At 53.5% G+C, this 21,473-nt stretch overlaps 1 protein-coding gene across 1 annotated transcript in view; it reads left to right on the top strand.

The window, feature by feature from the left end:
• ABCA13 (ATP binding cassette subfamily A member 13) overlaps positions 1–21,473 on the top strand; it is a 395,455-nt gene that overhangs the window by 271,664 nt on the left and 102,318 nt on the right. The window contains exons 49-51 of the mRNA XM_086697122.1: positions 13,148–13,202; positions 14,978–15,155; positions 16,815–16,930. Coding sequence (XP_086553248.1) covers positions 13,148–13,202; positions 14,978–15,155; positions 16,815–16,930 — 349 coding nt within the window. The remainder of the gene's footprint in view (positions 1–13,147; positions 13,203–14,977; positions 15,156–16,814; positions 16,931–21,473) is intronic.

Raw genomic sequence — 21,473 nt, 5'->3', positions numbered from 1 at the left:
AGGAAGGTTTGTGCGGTAAGTAGGGAGCGCACAAGTCACAGCACCCCAGTGGGGTGATGCGGCAAAGAGCTCGTAGGCAAGGCTCTGAGCAGAAACGCTCTCTACGTCCCGGATGCTTCCTGTTCATCTGGGGATAAGCCGGGCTACAGCTGTGTGCTCCGTGGCTGAAGACAAACAACCGCTTGCCTCGCGTGGAGCTTGGACGAGCCCCTGAGAGCAGAGCCTGTGTCCCGCCAGCCCCCCAACACTGGGCCCCAGAGCCTCTGCCCCAGTGGCCCCCGCAGAGCCTGTGCCCCAGTGGCCCCCCCAGAACCGGACCCCACCCCAGGCACCGCCAGCTGAATGTGTGATCACCGTACCGCACAGACGTGCAGCCTGCTCTCATCGCTGCGGTCCCGTGACAGGGTCTTGGGGACACGGACATCCCTGCCTTAGAGATGAAGGGACTTTCTGGCCGCTGACCCAGACCACCCGATAGGAGTCTCCAGAGCCCAGGTCGGCCACCTTGCTGGGTCCCGGGGGGTTGGCGGCTTGTCAGAGCCCGTAATTATAAGCATAAAACTCAACATAGGGCAGACTACGGGTGGCCCGTTCAACGGGCAGGATTTTGTCAACTACCGGCAGGCGTGCGCTGACTTACGAGGAATACATGTGTCTCATACACACCCACCCACCGTGAGTTCTCCCAGGCAGAGCTCTCCTCCTGCCTGGCTGTGAGTGCCGCCCAGGTGTTGTGCTCCGTGACTGCAGCGTGGCCGGACCCGCCTGGGGATCGGGACAGGGACTTTACCAGTGCTCCCTGCAGCCTGGGACACAGGCGTGGGCGTGGGAGCTCGCCCAGGGATGAGAGGGACGTGGAGTGGATTCCACGTCAGAGGCTTTGTTCCTTCCTGGGCTCTGCATCGGCAGCCTAGCCATGCTGCATGTCACATAACACTTCTCAGGGTTCCCAGGGAAATTCAGTCAGGTGAGGTCAAACCCCAGATCTGAACTTTGCTTTTCCACGCACGCCCCATGGGCATTTGGCAAGTCTTGTCCCTTCTGCACTTGACATCCTGAGTGTGCCTATTCTCACCAATGCTCACCCGGCCCGGGCACCACCTGCTCTTGCCTGGTGCCGGCCCCAGCCCCTTGTGGGGCCCCTGTGCTCCCCTTGACCCTGGCCCCAAGGCTTAGGTCTCTGGAAGTGCCCTCGGTGGACCTGTCCCTGTGATCATGGCATCCCTCTGGCTTCCTGTATCTCTTACGATAAAAACCAGACTCTCACTGTGACCCACAGGGTCCCCCCAGCTCAGCCCCTCATCTCGCCCCTCCCCGGGCAGCCACACGGGCCCTTGGCTGTCGTCCGCACAGGTTCCCGTGTTCCCTTCCCCAGGATCTTCTCTCCATCTGCACGGCTCGTTCCCCCGTTGTACGTGTGTCCCCTGTGCTGTCCAGTTGTCCGTCATCCCCCCTGGGGGGAACTCACAGAAAACCAAAACCAAAACACCAAGCCAACCCTGTCTGTCCCTCGCAGGCCACCTCACATGACCCTTCAGTCCTGCACCATGTGTCTGAGTTCTTCCTGTTCTAGCTGATCTCTTCTTTCTTATTCCCAGGTTTTTATTTAAATTCCAGTCAGGTAACGTACAGTGTAGTCTTGGCTTCAGGACATACGACACCCAGCGCTCATCCCAACAAGCACCCTCCCTAATGCCCATCATCCATTTAGCCCATCCCCCGGCCGCCTCCCCCCCATCAACCCTCAGTGTGTTCTCGTATGTAAGAGTCTCCTGTGGTTTGCCTCCCTCTCTGTTTTTAACTTATTTTTCCTTCCCTTCCCCTACGTTCATCTGCTGTTCCTTAAGTTCCACATACGAGTGGTTTTTTGGTATTTGTCTTCCTCTGACTTATTTTGCTCAGCATAATACCCTCCAGTTCCATCCACATTTTTGCAAATGGCAAGATTTCATTCTTTTTCATCTCTGAGTAATACTCCTTTGTATGTATATATCTATATCGATATCTATATCTATACCTGTATCTGTATCTATGACATCTACGTCTACATCTATCTATGTCTACATCTAGACTGGTGTCCTTATCAGTTCATCAGTCGACGGACACCTGGGCTCTTACCCTAGTTTGGCTGTTGTGGATCGTGTGGGCTAGATCCACGGTGGTCCCACTGTGTGCACATTGGTGTCACCTGAGAATTTTGAGCAATACAGATTTCCGTTGCAGACCCAAGAGAGATTCTGATCTGAATGTCAGGAGATTTTATTTTATTTATTTATTTTTTTTTCAACGTTTGTATTTATTTTGGGGACAGAGAGAGACAGAGCATGAACGGGGGAGGGGCAGAGAGAGAGGGAGACACAGAATCGGAAACAGGCTCCAGGCTCTGAGCCATCAGCCCAGAGCCCGACGCGGGGCTCGAACTCACGGACCGCGAGATCGTGACCTGGCTGAAGTCGGACGCTTAACCGACTGCGCCACCCAGGCGCCCCAAGAGATTTTAAATGACCCAGGTGATGCCCATGGACAGCCAAGTTTGGGAAACACCGGGCCACCCTGGGGACCTTCGGGCCTCGAGGATAATTTCATCCCTGAGGCAGGGGGATAAAGAGTATGTGGGGATCAGGTAAAGAGTCTCACCCTCACTGCCCCTTTGTGCTCATGTGCTGGGACCACCTGCCACCTTGAGACACCTGCTGGGGGCAGGGCGGGACAGCTGTGCGTCCAGAGCCAGAAAAACCTCTTCTTCTCCTTCCCACCCAGCCTTCCTCCTCATTGGTCCCTTTCCATCTGAATCCTCTGGAGGCCACAGCTCACTGGGGTGCCAGGAGCCCCGGGGAGGAAGTGGGCAAGGTCAGCGCAGCTTGCTTGTGGGGATGATGATGTGCCCATAGTCGGGGCAAGGATGAGCCCAGGAGCAAAGAGTGACACAGATAATGGCTTGCCCTGCATTACTTACGCTGAGATAAAGCCTCCAGGCACGCACCCCCAGTTCCTAATGAGAGACCCCCAGCGTGAGAACTGGAGGTCATGTCAGATCTGTTTAGCAGAGCTGCTGAAGGAACAGCTTGCGGGTATCGGGAACCAGCTGTCATCAGTGACCTCCAGCCTGAACGTTAAGGGTCTGGAGATACTCACGAGCACGTGGGGACAGTGCGGAGACATCCTAGGATGTGAGGACTCCAAGCTCAGAGCAGCATCAGGACCAGCCTCCCCTTTGCCCAGATCAAGGAGGGACAGCAACAGACGGGCAAGTCACAGCCGTCACACCCAGCCTGGCGACCGGGAAATGCCCCACGCCCCTGGGAGGGGACGCTGCACACCCCCAGAAGGTCTTGTCCTGGGACACGTCTTGTGAGTTTACCCCCACAGGAGCACCAGGAAATGTGTGAACTCTGGGAAACACGGGAAGACAGATAAGACAGAGAGGCCAGGCTGAGATGAAAAAGAAAGCTGGCTGTTATCCCACGGCAAGCATCCTGCGGTATATACATGTGTCGAATCCGCAGTTGTACACCTTAAACGGACACAATGTTCCATGTCAGATACGTTTCAGTAACAAAGGAACTGGCTAAGACCAGATGGTAATACACATTTTCCCTGGATACAGAGAAGCACATTATTGATCTCCGAGCTCTCTCCCTCACTCAGAATTTTTGATGTAAAGGGGTAACCACAAAATATTCTCTAAGAACACAGAGGAAAAAGATGATAGCAGAACTGACACCGGGAAGAGAAGCAGAGGAATTAGGGGGAGAAAGGAAGCGGACGGACACTGATTAAGGGAACAAACAGCGATGTCAGAAGAAAACCATCATCAAGAACCAAACAAAACAAGTCTGGGCCAGTGGGAGGGTTTGCCGTGATCCTGGCAAAATTCCTGAGCTGGGAGCTCTGAAAATAGGAATCATTGATAAGCAATCCTGCTGAATGTTCAAAGGTTCAAAGATAAAGGTAGCATTTTTTTTTTAAAATAAAGCTATAAATAGCAAAATCCAATTAGTTTTAAAGTAATACAAATAAAAGACCAGCTTCTGACTCTGAAAAATTCCCTCTGAGACCTCCTCTTCACCCAGGGGTTATTTCGAAGAGCGTTGTTTAAATTCTAGGTTTTTGAGATTTGCCTGCTGTCTTTCTCTCATTGATTTCTAGTTCGATTCACTGTGGTCAGAGAATTCATTCTGCATATTTTAATTATTTTAGGTTTGGCTGCGGTTTGTTCTGAGGTCCAGATGTGGTCTGTCCTGGTGCCGTTTCCACGGGTGATTCGAAATGTGTATTCCACGGCTCTGTGGGTGGTTGTGGGCTCCAGTGCATCCATATCTTGGCTGGTTTTCTGTCCGATGGTTCCGTAAATGCAGAGGCGGAGGTATTGAAATGCCTAAATATAACGGTGGATTTGTCCATGTCTCCTTTCAGCGGGGTAAGGTTTTGATTCTGGTATTTTGAGGCTCTGAAGGTTGGGGCTCACACTGTACCGAGCTCTGCCTTTTGACAGACATGCTGACGTTGCATGGGCTTTACCCACCCGTGAGCTTAATTCTGACACTTCATTGTTGATTTTGTTTCCTCTGTTTCTTCTTGCTTCCCTTTGAGAGGCTTGATCAGCTTTTCGGGATTCTGTTTTGATTTATATGTGCTGTCCTCAGTGTATCCCTCCATCTAGTTTCCTCGGCAGTGGTTCTGGGTAGACACGTGTGGCTGTCACATTCTACTGCTCCTGACGGTTCCCGTTTTGCGGGCTTCTGTAGTGGCTTGTCTGGGATACACGGGAAGCTGCAAGGACACCAGGAAATTCACTGCCACCCGCCACGCTGTTCCCCACGTCCCGAGGGCCCCAGACACCTGCCACCTTCTTTCCAGCTGGTGTGTGATGTCTGGGTCCTCGTAAGGGAGGGGACCTGGCAAGACGGAGGCTAACCCATCTTAGAGAAACCAGAACCTGGTCTCTTCCTTTTTAATCACAACCTCAAAAGCCAGAGGGTAAGGGAGTACTGCCTACGGAACACGGAAAGAAAAATAAAGGTACACCCCCAATTCTGTACCTAATGGAGATGTTGTCTCAAAGTAAACAAGCCTCAAAGATACACTTATGTTGGATGTGGCTCAAAAAACATGCTGTAGATACATTCTTTTTTATGAATATAATTTATTGTCAAATTGGCTTATGTACAGCACCCAGCGCTTATCCCAACAGGTTGTAGATATATTCTTAATAAAAAAGAATGCCGGAGGACAGTCATGTGAGAGATTAACCAAAAGTAAGATCACGAAAACACTGAATCCACAGAACGAATCAAAGAACCTGGTGGACATTGGTTCCAGGGGATCACACAGGTGCAGGCGTTGGCGTGTGTGTGATGAAAACGTTACTTGAAGGTCGAGAACTATCGATGGAGTCGCAGATGAAGAATGGGAAACATTCTCGACACGCGTATGTCGAGAAAACCTTGGACATTTAGAAATAATTAATATCAATGTGCAAACAATGATTCCCTCTGGCTGGTTTCAAAGTAGGTTAGGATTTAATTTTACTCTTTATTTTAAAACTTTTTACAGTTGGCATCTGTTTATTCCTTGGGAAGAGTAATAATTAACCTCAATATTGAGGGGAAAAAGAGTCTTTTTTTCCAGGAGAGATTAAGAGGAGGAAGACAGAGAGAAAGCCATTGAAACAGCTCTTGGATTGCATGTGTTTCTCTTAATATTCCGTTGGACCGAACGAACATTTTTTCCTTCATGCCCCCCCCAACCTCCCTCCCCCACCCCGCGCCGATGGCTCACAGCAAATTAACTGAAAGAAAACAGTCCTTTGCGCATATAAGGCAACTCTGTTCTTCTGCTGGAGACGCTTACAGACATCTGGGTGTGAATGCGCACAGAGATGTCCGTTTTATAAGAGGAAGGGACCCAGCAGTGACTGTTGAATTGGAGACAAGCATCTTTTGTCAGAGTGGATACGAGACAAAAGCACAGATGTGCGTTTTTACAAATGACAGATATACAGAGTCTGGAAGCCATGGTGAGAATACTAAATGAGGGAGCTGATGTTATACACTGGTATGTGGCCGTGGGCCAGCTCGTGGAGAAGCTGAAACATAAATGGTAAGAGTAATCAAACGAAGAAAAATCAAGCGTATTCAGAATTTACATGTTGAAACCTCCTTCTGGAAACCTTTGATGCGATGCATGAGAGCCCCTCTCCTCGGGGGCTGAAACCACTGTCCCTTGAAGAGCCCGGACCCCTCACCATGGACTCCTCACCAGCATCATCAGCCCCGGATCCCATCACAAGGCTGTTGTCACCTAAATACAGTTCTGAACACATATAATATGATGGGAATCACCACCCGATTATGGAGATTGTCCATTGCGATAATGTGGTTTTTGCAAGGAGAACATCAAAGGCTGCAAATGATTTTTCTAGTTGCATGTAAAATGGATAAGCTGGGATCCAGAAAATCAGGGTTGTAGGTCTCACTCTGCTGTGTTTGGCCTTAGATAAGTCGATAGAACTTCCCTCTGCCTCGGTTTCCTTCCCCATGCCTGCCTCCCATGCCCAAAGATGCCCCATCTCTAAGTCAAGCCCTGTCCTGGAGGGGGAAGGGGCCCATCTGCGAGACAGTCAAGTCCCCGCCCTGTGTCTGTGGGTATGCAGGAGGAGCTCTGATTGCTTAAAAAAAATTTTTTTTAATGTTTATATTTGAGATAGAGAGAGAGACAAAGCACAAGCAGGGGAGGGACAGAGAGAGAGAGGGAGACACAGAATCCGAAGCAAGCTCCAGGCTCCGAGCTGTCAGCACAGAGCCCCACGCAGGGCTTGAACCCACAAACCGTGAGATCTGAGCTCAAGTCAGACGCTCACCTGAGTGAGCCCCCCAGGCGCCCCAAGGAGCTCTGATTTCTGTGGTTACTGTTTTAAGGAGCAGCTGGCGGAGCTGAGAAGGTAGCAGAGGGCGAGCGGTCATGCACGCGCCTGTGCCTCTCCTTCCGGGGTCTGGGGAAACTCGGGACCCGCGGGAGGTACAGGGCCGCCTACTCTGTCCTTTCCTCTGATGGCGCTTTCACTTTTGAGAAAATGGACACACATGTGACCCTCACTTACTCTCGGTCTCTCCCGCTTTTTGCAAAACACAAGCAAAATCTCATCACGCATGTAGAGAGACGTTCGTTTGGATTTGAAATCCGTTTGATCCCACAGAGCCTCTCCTACAGAATGTAGTGACAGCAGATTGCAAGCTAGCAAATTGTGAAAGTTAGCAGCGTTTGTAAACCAAAGAGCCGCCGGGGTTCCTGCTGGGCACCCCCTCCCCCCACTGCTACTGTCTGCGGCCAGGGGGCTGCTCCCCAGCACTGCACAGGGCACCTGTGTCATCGGCAGGATCTTTCCCGGGGGTGGGGGGTGGGGGGCTCACTCCCCACCTGCTCGCTCCTTGGGGCCGCCTCCTCTTTGACCTCCTGGGACACATACCTCCTGTGTGTCCCCGCTGGGCACCAGGGACTCTGCATGGTGGGGGTGGGGGGGCTTGTTGAAAGGAGGTGTCAAATCCCAGCCAACCCACCATTGTGGTCGGTGCCCGGATTCCTGTCCCCCAGAGCAGAACAAAACCAGAACGTTGTTGGTTCCGGTCTGACACTAATGTGCTGTCCTCTTACCTAAACTGGTGAGAAGACCCCAGTGGGGCTCAAGCCTCGGAAAGCAAGTTGAAGGGTTCTCCTGGTCATCTGATGGCTTCCTTCTGGAGCACCACGCTGCACGGCCCTTCCTCCGGATCTTGCTTTTCAAAGAGCGTTTCTCACTTTCATGGTGGAGATTTGGGGTGATGGCGGCCTTTTAAAGAGGTGCCTGTGGTCGCCTGGGTGGCTCAGTCGGTTAAGAGTCTGACTCTTGGTTTCAGCTCAGGTCATGATGACTTACAGTTCATGAGTTCGAGTTCTGCATTAGGCTCTGTGCTGACAGCTTGTGAGCTGCTTGGGATTCTCTCTCTCTCTCTCTCTCTCTCTTTCTCTCTGCCCCTCCCTTGCTCATGCACTTTCTGTCTCTCTCTCAAAGTAAACTTAAAAAATTAAAGGGGCACCTGGGTGGCTCAGTCGGTGAAGCGTCCAACTTTGGCTCAGGTCATGATCTTGTGGGTTTCAGCCCCTCATAGGGCTCTGTGCTGACAGCTCAGAGCCTGGAGCCTGCTTTGGATTCTGTGTCTCCCTGTCTCTTTGCCCCTCCCCTGCTCACGCCCTGTCTCTCTCTCTCTCTCTCTGAGAGTAAATAAACTTAAAAAAATTAAAGGGGCACCTGGGTGGTTCAGTAGGTGAAGCGTCTAACTTCAGCTCAGGTCATGATCTCACAGTCGGTGGGTTTGAGCCCCGCGTCGGGCTCTGTGCTGACAGCTCGGAGCCTGGAGCCTGCTTGGGATTCTGTGTCTCCCTCTCTCTCTGCCCCTTCCCCACTCACCCTCTGTCTCTGTCTCTGTCTCTGTCTCTCTCTCTCAAAAAGCAATAAACATTAAAATTTTTTTTCCCCAGGACCGTTGTGCCAGGAGCACTGGCTGCCTTCTGGCTGTTGGGGCTCCTTGCCGGGCGAGGAGGCAGCCTGTGTGCTCTTCAAAAGATTGTATTTAAATATTTACCATATGTAAAATATGTAAATTGTAGGACTCTTGGAAGCTAGCACAGGATGAGAAGCTGTGACCCCTCTGAATCACTGAGGGGGAGGGCCCAGAGGGTGGGGGCTGGTGTAGCCCGGTCCTTCTCAGAGCCAGGTGGGCAGAGCCTGCTCGGCTCAGCTTCCAGAGCAGGACAGACAGACAGGGCAGGACGGCTGACACGACGGCTCCTCTCCTGCGGCCCGTTGGTGAAGTGCTCCTGCTTGTCCCCTGCTGCCCCGGTGGGATTCCCGTTCTGTGTTAGCGTGTTTGTGGCACCCAGCGTGTCCCTTGCACAGGGAAGGGTCCCGGTGCCCTGTGTGCTGGGAGGCGACTTAGGGGTCCCGCCTCAGTCAGGAACAGGAACAGGTCACCTGCTGGGGACAGTTGCCACAGTCGTGTGCTCCTGTTTCAGCTTCTGGAAGTCAAGGGTGTGTCCGCACCGGGAGGCTTCTCTGGGCTCCGTTTCCCCGGAGGGGACTCCGGTTCCTGAAGGCTGCAAGCTGACTCACAAGGATCTTCCTGCACACTCTGCTGGGTTGTGCATCGCAGAGCTCATCGCCCGATTACCGAGTGAGAGACTGTGTCCTGAAAACGTCCGGCCATGGGTCTGGCACATCGGACTGCTGGGCACAGGAGCCGTCGCTCTCTCCGTCTGTGGGTCGAGGGCCAGGTGTATTCCCGCCTCCTCGATTAAAGCCAGGGAAGGATGACAGGTCCAGGGTATGTGCGACCATGAAGGGCAGTGTATTCGTAACAGAGGAACGGGCGGACAGAAAGCCAATATTAGGGTAGTTTTTGATCTCCCGGCAATGACCCAACAGTTTGAAGTTAAGAAAAGATGTTCACGCAACCCGATCAAAATAAGAACCCGACCGTGGTAGTTTAACATTTTATAATTGCACACACCCCCAAAACGCTGGCAGCTTTACACCGTGGAAGGAGCAAGGTGGGGACTTTGGACCTGCGGCCTCGTCCCCCTCCCTCTGCACACAGACATTCCTTGGAAAATCGGAAGCATCTGCGGAAGGGAGGGGAGAAAATAGGGGCTGCCCCTGCAGCCGGAGTCTGGAACCCCAGCTCTGGCACAGTCTGTCTCCGGTATCTGCGCCGTGGCTCTGCGGATGTGAAGGAGACGCAGACGGGCGTCCTCACACGGATGTGACAGGGCTGCTCACACAGGTGCCCTGCGGCCTGAAGGACGGACCGCACGGAGCCTCAGGGGGGTTTTCATCTACTTCGGATGCCAGCCCCTACTCTCTGATCACAAGTATGGAAGGGCTCAGGGCTTGAGGACCGCCTTCTCTTCCCCCTGGGGCCCCACCTCTTCGGGAAGGTGCTCCCAAATTAGCATCTTCAGGAAGCCTCTGGGAGAGGGGAGGGGGGCTGGGCAGAGAAGCTCAGACCTTCCTCCACTTTCAAGGGGGTTTTGTCCCGATAAACTCATCTGAAGTCGAAAACATCATAAGCAGAAGGTGAATTTGACACACCCACCGTCCCAGACATGACAGCTGAGCCTGGCCCGCGTTAAACGTGCTGGGAACACCTACACGAGCCTACAGGCGGGTAAAACGCTCTTCTCACAAAGCCTGTTTTATAATAAGCTGCAGAATGTCTCATGTAACTGGTTGAATGTGGACCTGAAGGTGAGAAGCCGAGCGGCTGTGTGGGAGCAGAAGGGTGGTCAGGGCCTCGGTTGCTGACCCTTGTGACCACGTGGCTGCCTGGGAGCCGCTCAGGTCCTAGCGAGTGTCACCAGCGCGGGAAGAGATCTCTGTTCAAGAGAACATGTATGCACGTCACTGTCGTACCATCAGAGAACTTGCATTAAGTCGGAGCCTCTGTGTAAGAAGAGGGGAAACACTTGCAGCTGAGGACACCGTGGTGGCCATCCTGTGTGTCCACTGGGAACGGTGGGGGAGTCGGATAACGTGAGACTCTGGACTTTACTGTAAAGGCAGGTGTCTTATGTCCAGGTAAAAAAAAAAAATAGCGACTTTGTGTTTTCTTTATGTTTCTCCTTGGAAATCCTCTGGAGCTGCTGGGGGGGAAGGGTGGGATGCTGGGGAGAGGTGTGCGTGTCCCGTGGTCCAGAGCGGGGGTGTGATGTGTGGTGTGGGGGGGGGCGTGGAAGGGGAGACCCTGACATCTTCTCGGATGTGTCGCGGGGGATGACGGGGGACGGGGTGAGGATGACGTAAGTTTGAGTCTGGTGACTGGGGGCACGATGGGGACATTAATGGTCCTGGATGAGCTGGGGACTCCTGGCTGGGCCTGCGTTTCTCCCAGACGAGGAGGGAAATCGAGCTCCGGGAGCGGGATCCTGCTTCATCCCAAGTAGGAGAACTGCAGTTCAGTCCTGGTACTAACCGCCTGCAAGGGAGCGCAGACCCCACAGGGCGGCGGCCTTCAGATACCAGCTACAACCCCAGGGTCCCGGGCCGCCCCTCCCTCTGACCGGCTGGCTGTAACTTTGAGGGGCCCCAGGACCCCATCCGCTCCGACAGGTCACCAGAACGGCTCACGGCATCAGGACGGCACTGCGCGTACGACTTGTGTTCATGAGAAGCGTGCAAATCGTCAGGGCCAGCCTCGCGGTCTGGGGCGGACGCACACACACCCCCGTGCCCTCTTCCCCGAAAGCCCCAGAGGTCAGCGGGACCGCCGCGCCAGCCCTCTAGTCATGTGATTTGCTATACGTTTTGAACCTGGCTCCTTGGACAAAATCTATCCTCCAGAACATTATAGACCGAGTTCGTTTCCTTGCCTCGTGGCGGTTCTTTAGCTGTCAGAAGGTGCGTCATGCTGTGTCTTGCCCAAGTGTGTGTGTGTGTGTGTGTGTGTGTGTGTGTGTGTGAGTGTATCTTCAGGTTCATCGAGTCCAAGATCCTCCCATATTTCTAGAAGCATCCGCTTCCCAAGCCCTCGTCAGCTAACCGCGTTTCTCTGCATGCTGTCTCATCTAGAAAGCTCTCATTCCTGTGCGCAGCCAGGAGCCACACGAAGCACTGAATGCACATGCCTCCCACTCCCAGCACCCAGCGGGACACTTGCCACGTCTGGGAGGGCCCCACGGTTTTGTAAGCCTCTGCACAGCCTGCTGACGGTGTCTGTCCCTGCACAGCATGAGCAGGGCCGCCCGTGAGCTAGAGGGTGTGGGGGCTGGCACGTACTGTGAGGAGGGGTGACGCTAAGCTCAGGGAAAGAGACAGATGGGAGGAAACCAGGTGTTACGGGTCCAGACAGGCAGGGAGGCAAGACCACACAACTCCGTTCAGGACACACGCGTAAATAAATCCAGTGCATGATGTGATCTAGGAAACCGCACGGCCGGCATTCGGCACACACAGTGGGAGCCCCCAGCAGAACATCTGGAAGATAGTAATTTAAAGTCAAAGAAATCATTCTGGAACACTGCACAGTGGGGCTTGCTGAACCAGGAGGCTCCACCATTCTTTCTGCCGTGAAAGAAGTTGCTTCGGCCTGTGGCTGAGTCCACGACGGATGGGGAAAAGCTGGCATCACCGGAGGGGGGCGCAGGTGGCCCGTGAATGCAAGTCAGGACTCTTTGGTGGCAAAGCCGTGGGGTGTTTGGAGAACTGTAGCGATTTTCAGTTCTGTACCTTTTAATTTATTTATGTTTACTCCTACCCCTGCGGCGTTTCTGGAAGGATTTAATATGCCGCCGTAAGAGAATGCAAAACACGATAATGGGCTTCATTAAGGGAGCCCAAAGGGAAGAGGAACACAGGCTGCCCAGGAACCGTGCCCGTGGAGGTGGCCCCCACACATGTAGCTGCGGGCATTTGAAACAGCCAATCAGAGGAGGGAAACCGACTGGCTCATGTTGGACAATAAGGTGAAACACAAGTCGTTTGCCTCAAGTTCCGGAGTCCTGGGTACCCAACGGGCTGCCATCGGCTGGCGTGGGGAAGGCCGTGTGATGACACGAGCAGCCTTTATGGTAAGATCCTTAAAACTGAGAAGTTGGTGGAGATTTCTCCGTGTTGGCTGTTGTCTACACTAACGCACAAGCCCCCAGAAGTCGAACGATGAAAAACCGAAGAAGGAGTTCCACGCACGCAGCTGGGCCATTGAGACGGTTCGGTTTTTGCTCTGTCTAGACGTGGCTTGGTCGAGAGGGGAAGTTTTGATTATTGCCCTGGTTCCATCGGATAATCCCCTTGCCTGTTGTAATTTAGTCTTCCTGAGTCCGTTCCTCCACCCCCACAAAATGTGGCTAATGTATCATTTCCGCCACAGGGATGCTTGTAAGGATTGGGCCATAAAACGTCAGCCCCGCGCCTGCCGTGCGAGGCACGTCCTGAACGTGCTGGTTGTTTCTGACAACAGGACTGCAGGGTCCCCGCACTGGCCAGGATGCACAGTGCATTTGCCCTTCTGGGTCCCCGTGGGTCACGCCTGGACCGAGTGGACAGGAGGCGCCTCACGGGCACGGGGTCTGCTCACCGTGCGGGCAGAGGGCTCATCTCTCCATTTTTCCTTCACAGGAGTGACTCTGTACAGCCATCCGTACGGAGGGGCCTTGCTGAACGAGGACAAGATGTGAGTCTCGGGACCACTGGGTGAGGGCGGAACAGAGTCTTTGGGTGGCTCCAGGGTGCCGGCCTGTTGCATTTGTGCAGAGTGGGCTGGCTTGGGCGCTTCTTTGCAAAGTGGAAAGAAAATGAGTGTTAAGGGAATGTGCACTGACCAAGTTTAAGACATGAGCTTATCCCACACCCCAGTTTTTCTAAGTCAAAATTGTCTAAGGGAGTGAACTTCCTGAAGTTCAGGGGCCCCACATCTTCCAGACACTTTTTTGGGTTAGAATGGCTTTTTAAAAAAAAAGATTTTTTTTTTTTTTTTAAATTTTTTTTTTCAACGTTTATTTATTTTTTTTGGGACAGAGAGAGACAGAGCATGAACGGGGGAGGGGCAGAGAGAGAGGGAGACACAGAATCGGAAACAGGCTCCAGGCTCCGAGCCATCAGCCCAGAGCCCGACGCGGGGCTCGAACTCATGGACACGCGAGATCGTGACCTGGCTGAAGTCGGACGCTTAACCGACTATGCCACCCAGGCGCCCCAAAGATTTTGTTTTTTTAAGTCCTTTCTACCCACAATGTGGGGCTCGAACCCACAACCCCGTGATCAAGGCTCACACGCTCCACTGACTGAGCCAGCCAAGCACTTGGGGTACAGTCTTTTTTTAAAAACTGTTTTTAGAGTTTATTTATTTTTGAGAGAGAGAGAGAGAGAGACAGAGACAGAGAGGGAGAGAGAGAGAATATGAGTGGGGAAGGGGCAGAGAGGGAGACACAGAATCCGAAGTAGGCTCCAGGCTCTGAGCTGTCAGCACAAAGCCCGACGCGGGGCTCGAACTCACGAACCTCGAGATCATGAATGACCTGAGCTGAAGTCGGATGTTCAGCCATTGAAACACCCAGGCGTCCCACCTGGGGTAAGTCTTAAACACGGTGTTCGTGTAGTGAGCGTAGTGAGGCCTTCTGGAGAGTTCCCCATGCCAGACTTTGCTCACAGACACATGGAGTCACGGGTGGTGATAAAGCCGCTCATCTCCCCGTTCAGAGCGAAGTGTTAGTTCCTGTTCCCTCCTAGAAGCTGGGATGCTTCTTCCTGTCTTCTCCTTTCCTCTCTCCCTTCCCCATGGTGCAGCTGACACTGGCCACAAGTGTAGCTGTGGGCTCGTTGGGTGAGAGAAGATGCCACCCAGTGGACACTTTGCAATGAGCGGTGTCTTTCCGTCGGCCACCTGCGTGCGCTGATTGTAGCTAGGGAGGGGTCAGTCCGGTTAAAAAATGACCAAGAAAGTACACTGTGTGTGTTATCACAATTATTACTACACCTCTCTCTGTTACGAAATTGTTTTGATATTTTGAGAGACAAAATTCAGAGATGGGCCAGCCACCTGTGGATCCACAGCTAACGCCCCCTCCCCGTCCCTGCAGGTGTCCCAGCACACAGATGCATGTGGTTCTGGCGTGGCCGGAGGCCACAGCTCCCTGTGGACGCCACGCTGCGGAAGTTTATCATTTTAGTCTAGAGTGAACTCCGAGATGGGCAGACTCTGAAATGTCCCCTCACTTTGCACCCCTCAGTTGTCCCTTCTAGAAGCTGGGAGCATCGCCCACCCCTCCTCAAAGGGCCGTTGAGGGGACTCAGGGGCAGAGTCCTCGTGCTTAGCCAGCATGCCCTGCGCCCCCTAAGTTCCTGATTAGTGGTTTTCAGTGCTCTCCCCCTCATCACTGGTTGTCACCAAGGGAAAGAAGACGCGTGCCCTTCCTGTGACCCTGACGAGCTGTTGTGTTGTGCCCGCAGCATGGAGAGCATCCGTCAGTGTGGCGTCGCCCTCTGCATCGTGCTGGGCTTCTCCATCCTGTCGGCGTCCATCGGTAGCTCCGTGGTGAGGGACAGGGTGACCGGAGCCAAGAGGCTGCAGCACATAAGTGGCCTCGGCTACAGGACGTACTGGCTCGCTAACTTCCTGTATGACATGGTAGGAACTGGGAACGGCGTGCTGCGTGCCTGTATGCCAGGGCTGTGTGCGTGTGCGTGTGTTAGGAGACCCCCGCCGCAGACTGTCCACAGAAGAACGGGTCATTGCGTTGGTAAGAGCGGTTCAGGTCCAGTGTCCGTCTGTCATCTGGGGCGGATGGCTTCCTGAGAAGGAGGACCAACCAGCCACACACACGGGAGCTCTGGGAACTCACAGACCTGCCCTCGAATGCAGAGTCTCCTACCGGGAAGATGAGACCATAATCCTCTGTGATGTGCTCTTTTCAAGGGGCCGGAAGGGGAGGTGATAAAAAGCATTGGAACTGACCCACCGTCCACATGCACATGACCCCCGACCTCACCCCCCACCCCGACCACAGCCTGATGTGTTCTCCAGGTGTTCCGCCCTCCAGGTCACTGTCTTCCGTCCGGAGGACAGCACCGGTGCCCTTTGCAGACATTGATCTGGATTCAAGGTCCTCCTCGTAGGAAAGCAATAGCTTGTCCTCGTGACCGCAGCTTTCCCGGGGGAGGAGGAGTAGGCGTCCCGGGAGAGAGGAGCGTGCGAGGTGGGGGCGGGTGTCTCCCGGACCCCAGCAGTCCTTCTCCCCCTTTCTGCAGCCCTTACCTGATTATCCCCTTGTCCCTGCCGCTCAGTGTGTTTCTGCCCTGCGATGCCTGCCTTGGGGCTCAAGGGCAGGGAGGAGGGCTTTCTTCCTGGGTGACTGTGCCCCATCTTCATCCAATTGTTTCTTGCCTGTTACATGGATTAAATCGCTCATTTAGTGGGTAGTTAGGTGTCCTCACAGGGGCAGGGAGTGTCCGTGGTGCTGGGGATAAAGCCGTGACCAAGGCAGAGAAGTTCTCCGCCCCCTTGGAGACTGTATTCTCACCAGGGGAAGCAGGAAACAAACAGACCGACACACAAGATCCGGGTCGCTTGGGACTAGAGTTATTGAGAGGGTGACTTAGATCAGGAGGGTGGGGAAGGACTCTCAGGGGGACAGCGTGGGAGCTGAGCTCTGAGAGGGAGGAGGCAGCCCTGTGGATGGTGTGAGAAAAGGCTCTGGGAGGGGTCCAGGAGGAGAGCAGCACCCTGGGCCACCCTGATCAGTGTGGGGGCCCCCGGGAGGGGTCTGTAAGGCGGGCTCTGCCTTACTGTCCTCTAGTCCAGGTGTGGGAAGAAGCCACGTGTCCTGGAAGGTGTCTGGGTTCCCGGACCCGTCCCAAGGGGGGCGGGGGGCAGTGGCTGCAGTAGTTTCCCGCAGACCCCCGATGGGCGGTCTGTCCGTCCAGGTGCTGGAGCCTGAAGTCTGAGATCCAGGCGTGGTCGGGCCAGCTCCTCCCAAGGCGTCTGTCCCGGGCGCGTGGGTGGTGCTCCCTCCCCGTGTCCTACGTGGTCATCCCTCCGTGTGTCCTGTTCTTATAAGGACACCAGTCATGTCAGATCAGGGTGGCTGCAGGGACCTCCTGTGCCTTCATTGCCCCTTTCGAGGCACGTCTTTGGATACAGTGCCTTCCGGAGGTCCCAGGGCTTCAGCATATGCGTGGGGGGTGGGGACACAGTGGGGACACAGTCCCGCCAGGACTGTGACTCCTGGGGGCGAACCCCACTTTACAGACCGTTCGAGACGCCACCCCCTTTTTCTTGTTTCCCCAGATCTTTTACCTGGTTTCCGTGGGCCTGTGCGTCACCGTCATTGCCGCCTTCCAGCTGACGGCGTTCACGTTCCGCAAGAACTTGGCAGCCACGGCCCTCCTGCTGGGGCTTTTCGGGTATGTGACGAGAGACGCGGCTGCAGAATTACGGTTTGTTTTCTGGAAGAGAAAGCCCCCTGGGATGGCTTGCAACCCGCTGTCGGCTTCATGATTTTCTCTCTTTTCAAGCAATTACGGTGCTTCTGGTGGGGACGCACGGCAGAGGGACTGGAGCAGGGGGAGGAGCGCCCCGTGGGCCGCCCGGCTGGGACGGGGGTGGCGTGGGCTGTCGCTCGGGCGGTTGGAAGTGGATTCTCGGTTACTCTTGCTCTGACATTCATCTGGAGCTCAGACGCAGAATCCACTTAGCTCCAAAATTGCCTTTCACAGGAGCGTCTCCCACGAAGCCTCCTGTCTGGCACGTTTTTCCCTCTCCCGCGACGTTAGCAGTCTGGAAATATGCTGCCTACCTATATCACTTTTCTCAGAGGAAAAGCAGCAAAAGCGGAAAAGTCACTTGACAGATTTCTCATTTTCTTTTTAAACTTTATTCATTTTGAGAGAGAGAGAGAGAGAGAGAGCATGTGCAGGGGGAGGGGCAGAGAGAGAGGACGAGAGAGAGAACCCCAAGCAGGCTCTGTGCTGTCAGCACAGAGCCCCATGCGGGGCTCGATCCCATGAGCCGTGAGACCACGACCTGAGCCGAAACCGTGAGCCGGACGCTTAACCGACTGAGCCACCCAGGCACCCCTGGAGCGTTCCTTTTTATCTTTATCCAGGATCTTTGCTAGGGCTCCCCAAATTATACCCACCTAGTATCAAGAATATCCAATTATGTGTCTTCTTACACGTTGGGCATGTGTCTAGATCCGGGCTGAGCACGTGAGAGATCCTTGCTGAGAGCAGGGAAAGTGGTGAACACGCTAATTCATTATAATTCGAGCCTAATGATTTGTGAAGACAACGCATTCTGCTTTATTTCCGCCCAAGATGACAAGTAAAGTGAGTTTACATACATCACAGTCGGGCCCAAAGCATTTATTTGGGGGACGGAGTTCATCGTCAACAAGGATATGTCATTGTTAGCTGACTGGATGGATGGATAGCTGGCTGGGAGAGAGAGAGAGAGAGAGACCGACAGGACAGACAGACAGACCTTTCTGGGAAGATTGATATGGCCACTCACTAACTCTGTGGCCTTGGGAGGAGTAATTAATCACTCCCTCTACACCTCGTCTTCTTCGGTGTAGAGCTTCGGTTCTGTGCCGGGAAGAGTAGACAGTTGATAGAAAGCTCACAGTGGGTGGCAAGAGGCCCCAGTTAATGAATTTTGGGCCCATCGTCCCAGCGAGAACCGTGCTAGTATTGGGAGGCAGTTTCGTTGTCAGGCATAAAAGTGCTGACGGAACCTCCTGTTTGCTGTAGTCCGTGGGAAATTCGGGTTCCTGGATATAAAAGCTTAGTACAGGGATTCCCGCTTCTCTGGGGATGGTCTGATTTCAGTGCAGCGATCCCGTTGAGCGGGTGGTGTCGTTGTGGGTCCTGATGGTGTGGTTACACAGACCTCGCTGTACCTTACTTTCGAGCTTCAGGAAGGCGGAGCTCGTGGGGTTTAAGGTAACAGAAAAGATCAAATGGTTAGAAATTCCTGAGAAACGTGGAGGAGTGGTCGCAGAGCTTGTTTCTCTCGTGAGCGCCTCTGCCAGCCTGGGAGGAGCCCTGACCAGTCACCGCACGTGCGGCCACAGCATTTTCCTGGGAACTGGGGGACGCTCCCAGGTCCTTGCCACACATCCCGGGCCAGCCGGGGTGCTGCCGCTCGGGTGAAGGATCCAGGACTCGGACGGGGGTGTCTGTAAAGGTAGCAGGTGAGGTCGGAGGCCAGGGGACCCCGGGGGAGAAGGACTCCGGGGAGGCCGGCTGGGATCTTGAGGCAACATCCCCGGGGCCGCAGGTTCCTTGTCATTTACACGGGGTTCTTTCTTTGCCAGGGCCCAGGTGGGCAGGGGTGTCCGCTCACCCCCGTCCAGGGAGGGAGGTGTGGAAAGCTGGAGCTGGGAGTCGGGAAGCCTGGGCCCCAGAGTGCCCTGCAGCCTGAGGACGTGGCAGGTGTTAAAAGGGGCTTGGAATTACATGGGGTTTGGAATCTGAAGAAATTAGGGGTCAGGTACATACACAGAGTCTCAAAGAGACACAGAAGAAAATACCCAGTGACAATTGTCTTGTTTTCTTCCTTCCGGCTCTGTCTAGCCAGGAAAACGTGGCATTTAAGCTGGAGGGTGAGAATTAGCAGCAAAACGAGGCAAGGAATGCCAGAAGGGGAATCTAGTATCTGTGAACAGTGGAAACTGTAAGAACATATTTGGTGCATGTTTCGTGCTGATGGATTGTGAAGACAGGCCACGGGGGCCTGTTCCACGTCTTGGAAAATTCACGTGGTGTGGACGAGAGGCTGGCTTTCCCAGGGAGGAAAACCCCATAAATTCCACAGTAAGCGTGAGCAGCAGACCCCTGCCCAGCAAATGCTAAAGCCATTAAAATGATATAATATTGTATATAATAGAAGAGTAGAGATTGGCACAAGCCACTGTAGATTTCGCCAAAAGATAAATTAGGCTCTAGAAGCCTATTTAACTTCTAAAAAATTTTTTTTGATGTTGATTTATTTTTGAGAAAGAGAGAGACAGAGTGTGAGTCAGGGAGGGGCAGCGAGAGAGGGAAACACAGAATCCAAAGCAGGCTCCAGGCTCCGAGCTGTCAGCACAGAATCCAACACGGGGCTTGAAACCATAGACAGTGAGATCATGGCCTGACCTGAAGTCGGACACTTAACCGACTGAGCCACCCTGGCGCCCCACTTCTGCCCATTTTTTTTTTTTTTAATTTTTAATGTTTATTTTTGAGAAAGAGAGACAGAGCACAAGTAGGGGAGGGGCAGAGAGAGGGAGACACAGAATCCGAAACGGGCTCCAGGCTCTGAGCCATCAGCCCAGAGCCCGACGCGGGGCTCGAACTCACAAACCGTGAGATCATGACCTGAGCTTAGTTAGGTGCTGAACCGACTGAGCCACCCAGGCGCCCCTTTTAATTTTTTTTTTTTTTAACATTTATTCGTTTTTCAAAGTGAGAGAGACAGAGCGTGAGCAGGGGAGGGGCAGAGAAAGAGGGAGACACAGAGTCTGAAGCAGGCTCCGGGCTTTGAGCTGTCAGCACAGAGCCTGATGCAGGGCTCGAACTCACAAGCCATGGGATCATGACCTGAGCCAAAGTCGGATGCTTAACCGACTGAGCCACCCAGGCGTCCGTATTTACCTTTTTTTAAAAAAAAAAAAAGAAGAAGAAAGACAGAGATCCTGGAGCTGCAGAGGTGTTTATGTGAACCAAGTATTTGAAAGGTGACTAATGAACGTGTAGGAAGAAAACCCGGACAAGCAAAGTGATGGGTGCACAGCTGGCCGGAAGCCACACCCCAAGACTGCTGGCATAGCAATAGTGAGTCTGGTAGTGACTCTGGTGGCCTTGTGTGTGTAAGTCTGTGTCTTTGTCTCTGATTTCTTTTTTGCTTCAGTAACACTTTGATCTCCTTGTCACATATTTAAATGACATAACCTGGTGTGGAAACTTCATGTAATGAGTACGGTCTCAAATGGGGCAGGAACCAGTAGAAGAGTATTAACTGATCAGTCCCTCAGTTTCTTCTTTGAGTTTATTTATTTTTGAGAGAAAGAGACTGCAAGCAGGGGAGGGGCAGAGAGAGAGGGAGACACAGCATCCGAAGCCGGCTCCAGGCTCTGTGCTGACAGCAGAGATCCCGACGCGGGGCTCGGAGCCACGAACCGCGAGATCGTGACCTGAGCCGAAGTCGGCCGCTTAACCACCTGAGCTGCCCGGGCACCCGGTCCCTCACGTTCTGATGGGGGCGCTGGGCTCCCCGGTGGGATCTTGAGGCAGCGATGTTCCTGGATTGTGCTCCCGAGGATGACACACTGGCCGAGTGTGATGTACGTAATCCTGCTGCACCTTGTGCCGGCCGCGTCCCGTCAGATGCCCCGTGAGGTGTTGCTACCCCAACGCCCCCAAACCCCAGTCGCACATTTGACAGAGAGACTTGGCTGGATGCCGTGTCCTATGAGGAGCACGAAGGGCCTGGCCTTTTGTTGCAGAGGCGTGAGAGGACCGACGTGTTCACCTTCAGCTACTTAGAGAGCTGTCCTGTGGAAAAGGAACGCGATTGGTCACTGTTGCAGAATCTGGCCTTTGGATCAGGAGTTTATTTAAAGAGATTTTCGTTCACTCATAAGAGGGAATTTTATAGCAGTTATTTACAGCTGCCCCGAGGTTTAACTCACAGATTGTTAATAACACTTATGTTTCCATTATAAAAATCATTTTGGGGGCGTCCGGGTGGCTCAGTCGGTTGAGTAACCGACTCTTGATTTCGGCTCAGGTCATGGTCCTTGGGTCATGGGATCGAGCCCCGTGTTGGGGCTTATACGCTGAGCACAGAGCCTACTTCAGATTCTGTGTCTTCCTCTCTGTCTGCTGCTGCCCCGCACTCGCTTGCTCTCTTTCTCAAAAATAAACTGAAAAAAAATTTTTAAATAAAATAAAATGAGAAAAC

Source organism: Puma concolor, chromosome A2 (assembly GCF_028749965.1).
Source record: "Puma concolor isolate L17-30 chromosome A2, mPumCon1.1.hap2, whole genome shotgun sequence".
Lineage (NCBI taxonomy): Eukaryota > Metazoa > Chordata > Mammalia > Carnivora > Felidae > Puma > Puma concolor.
This window is presented reverse-complemented; position numbering and strand designations above follow the sequence as displayed.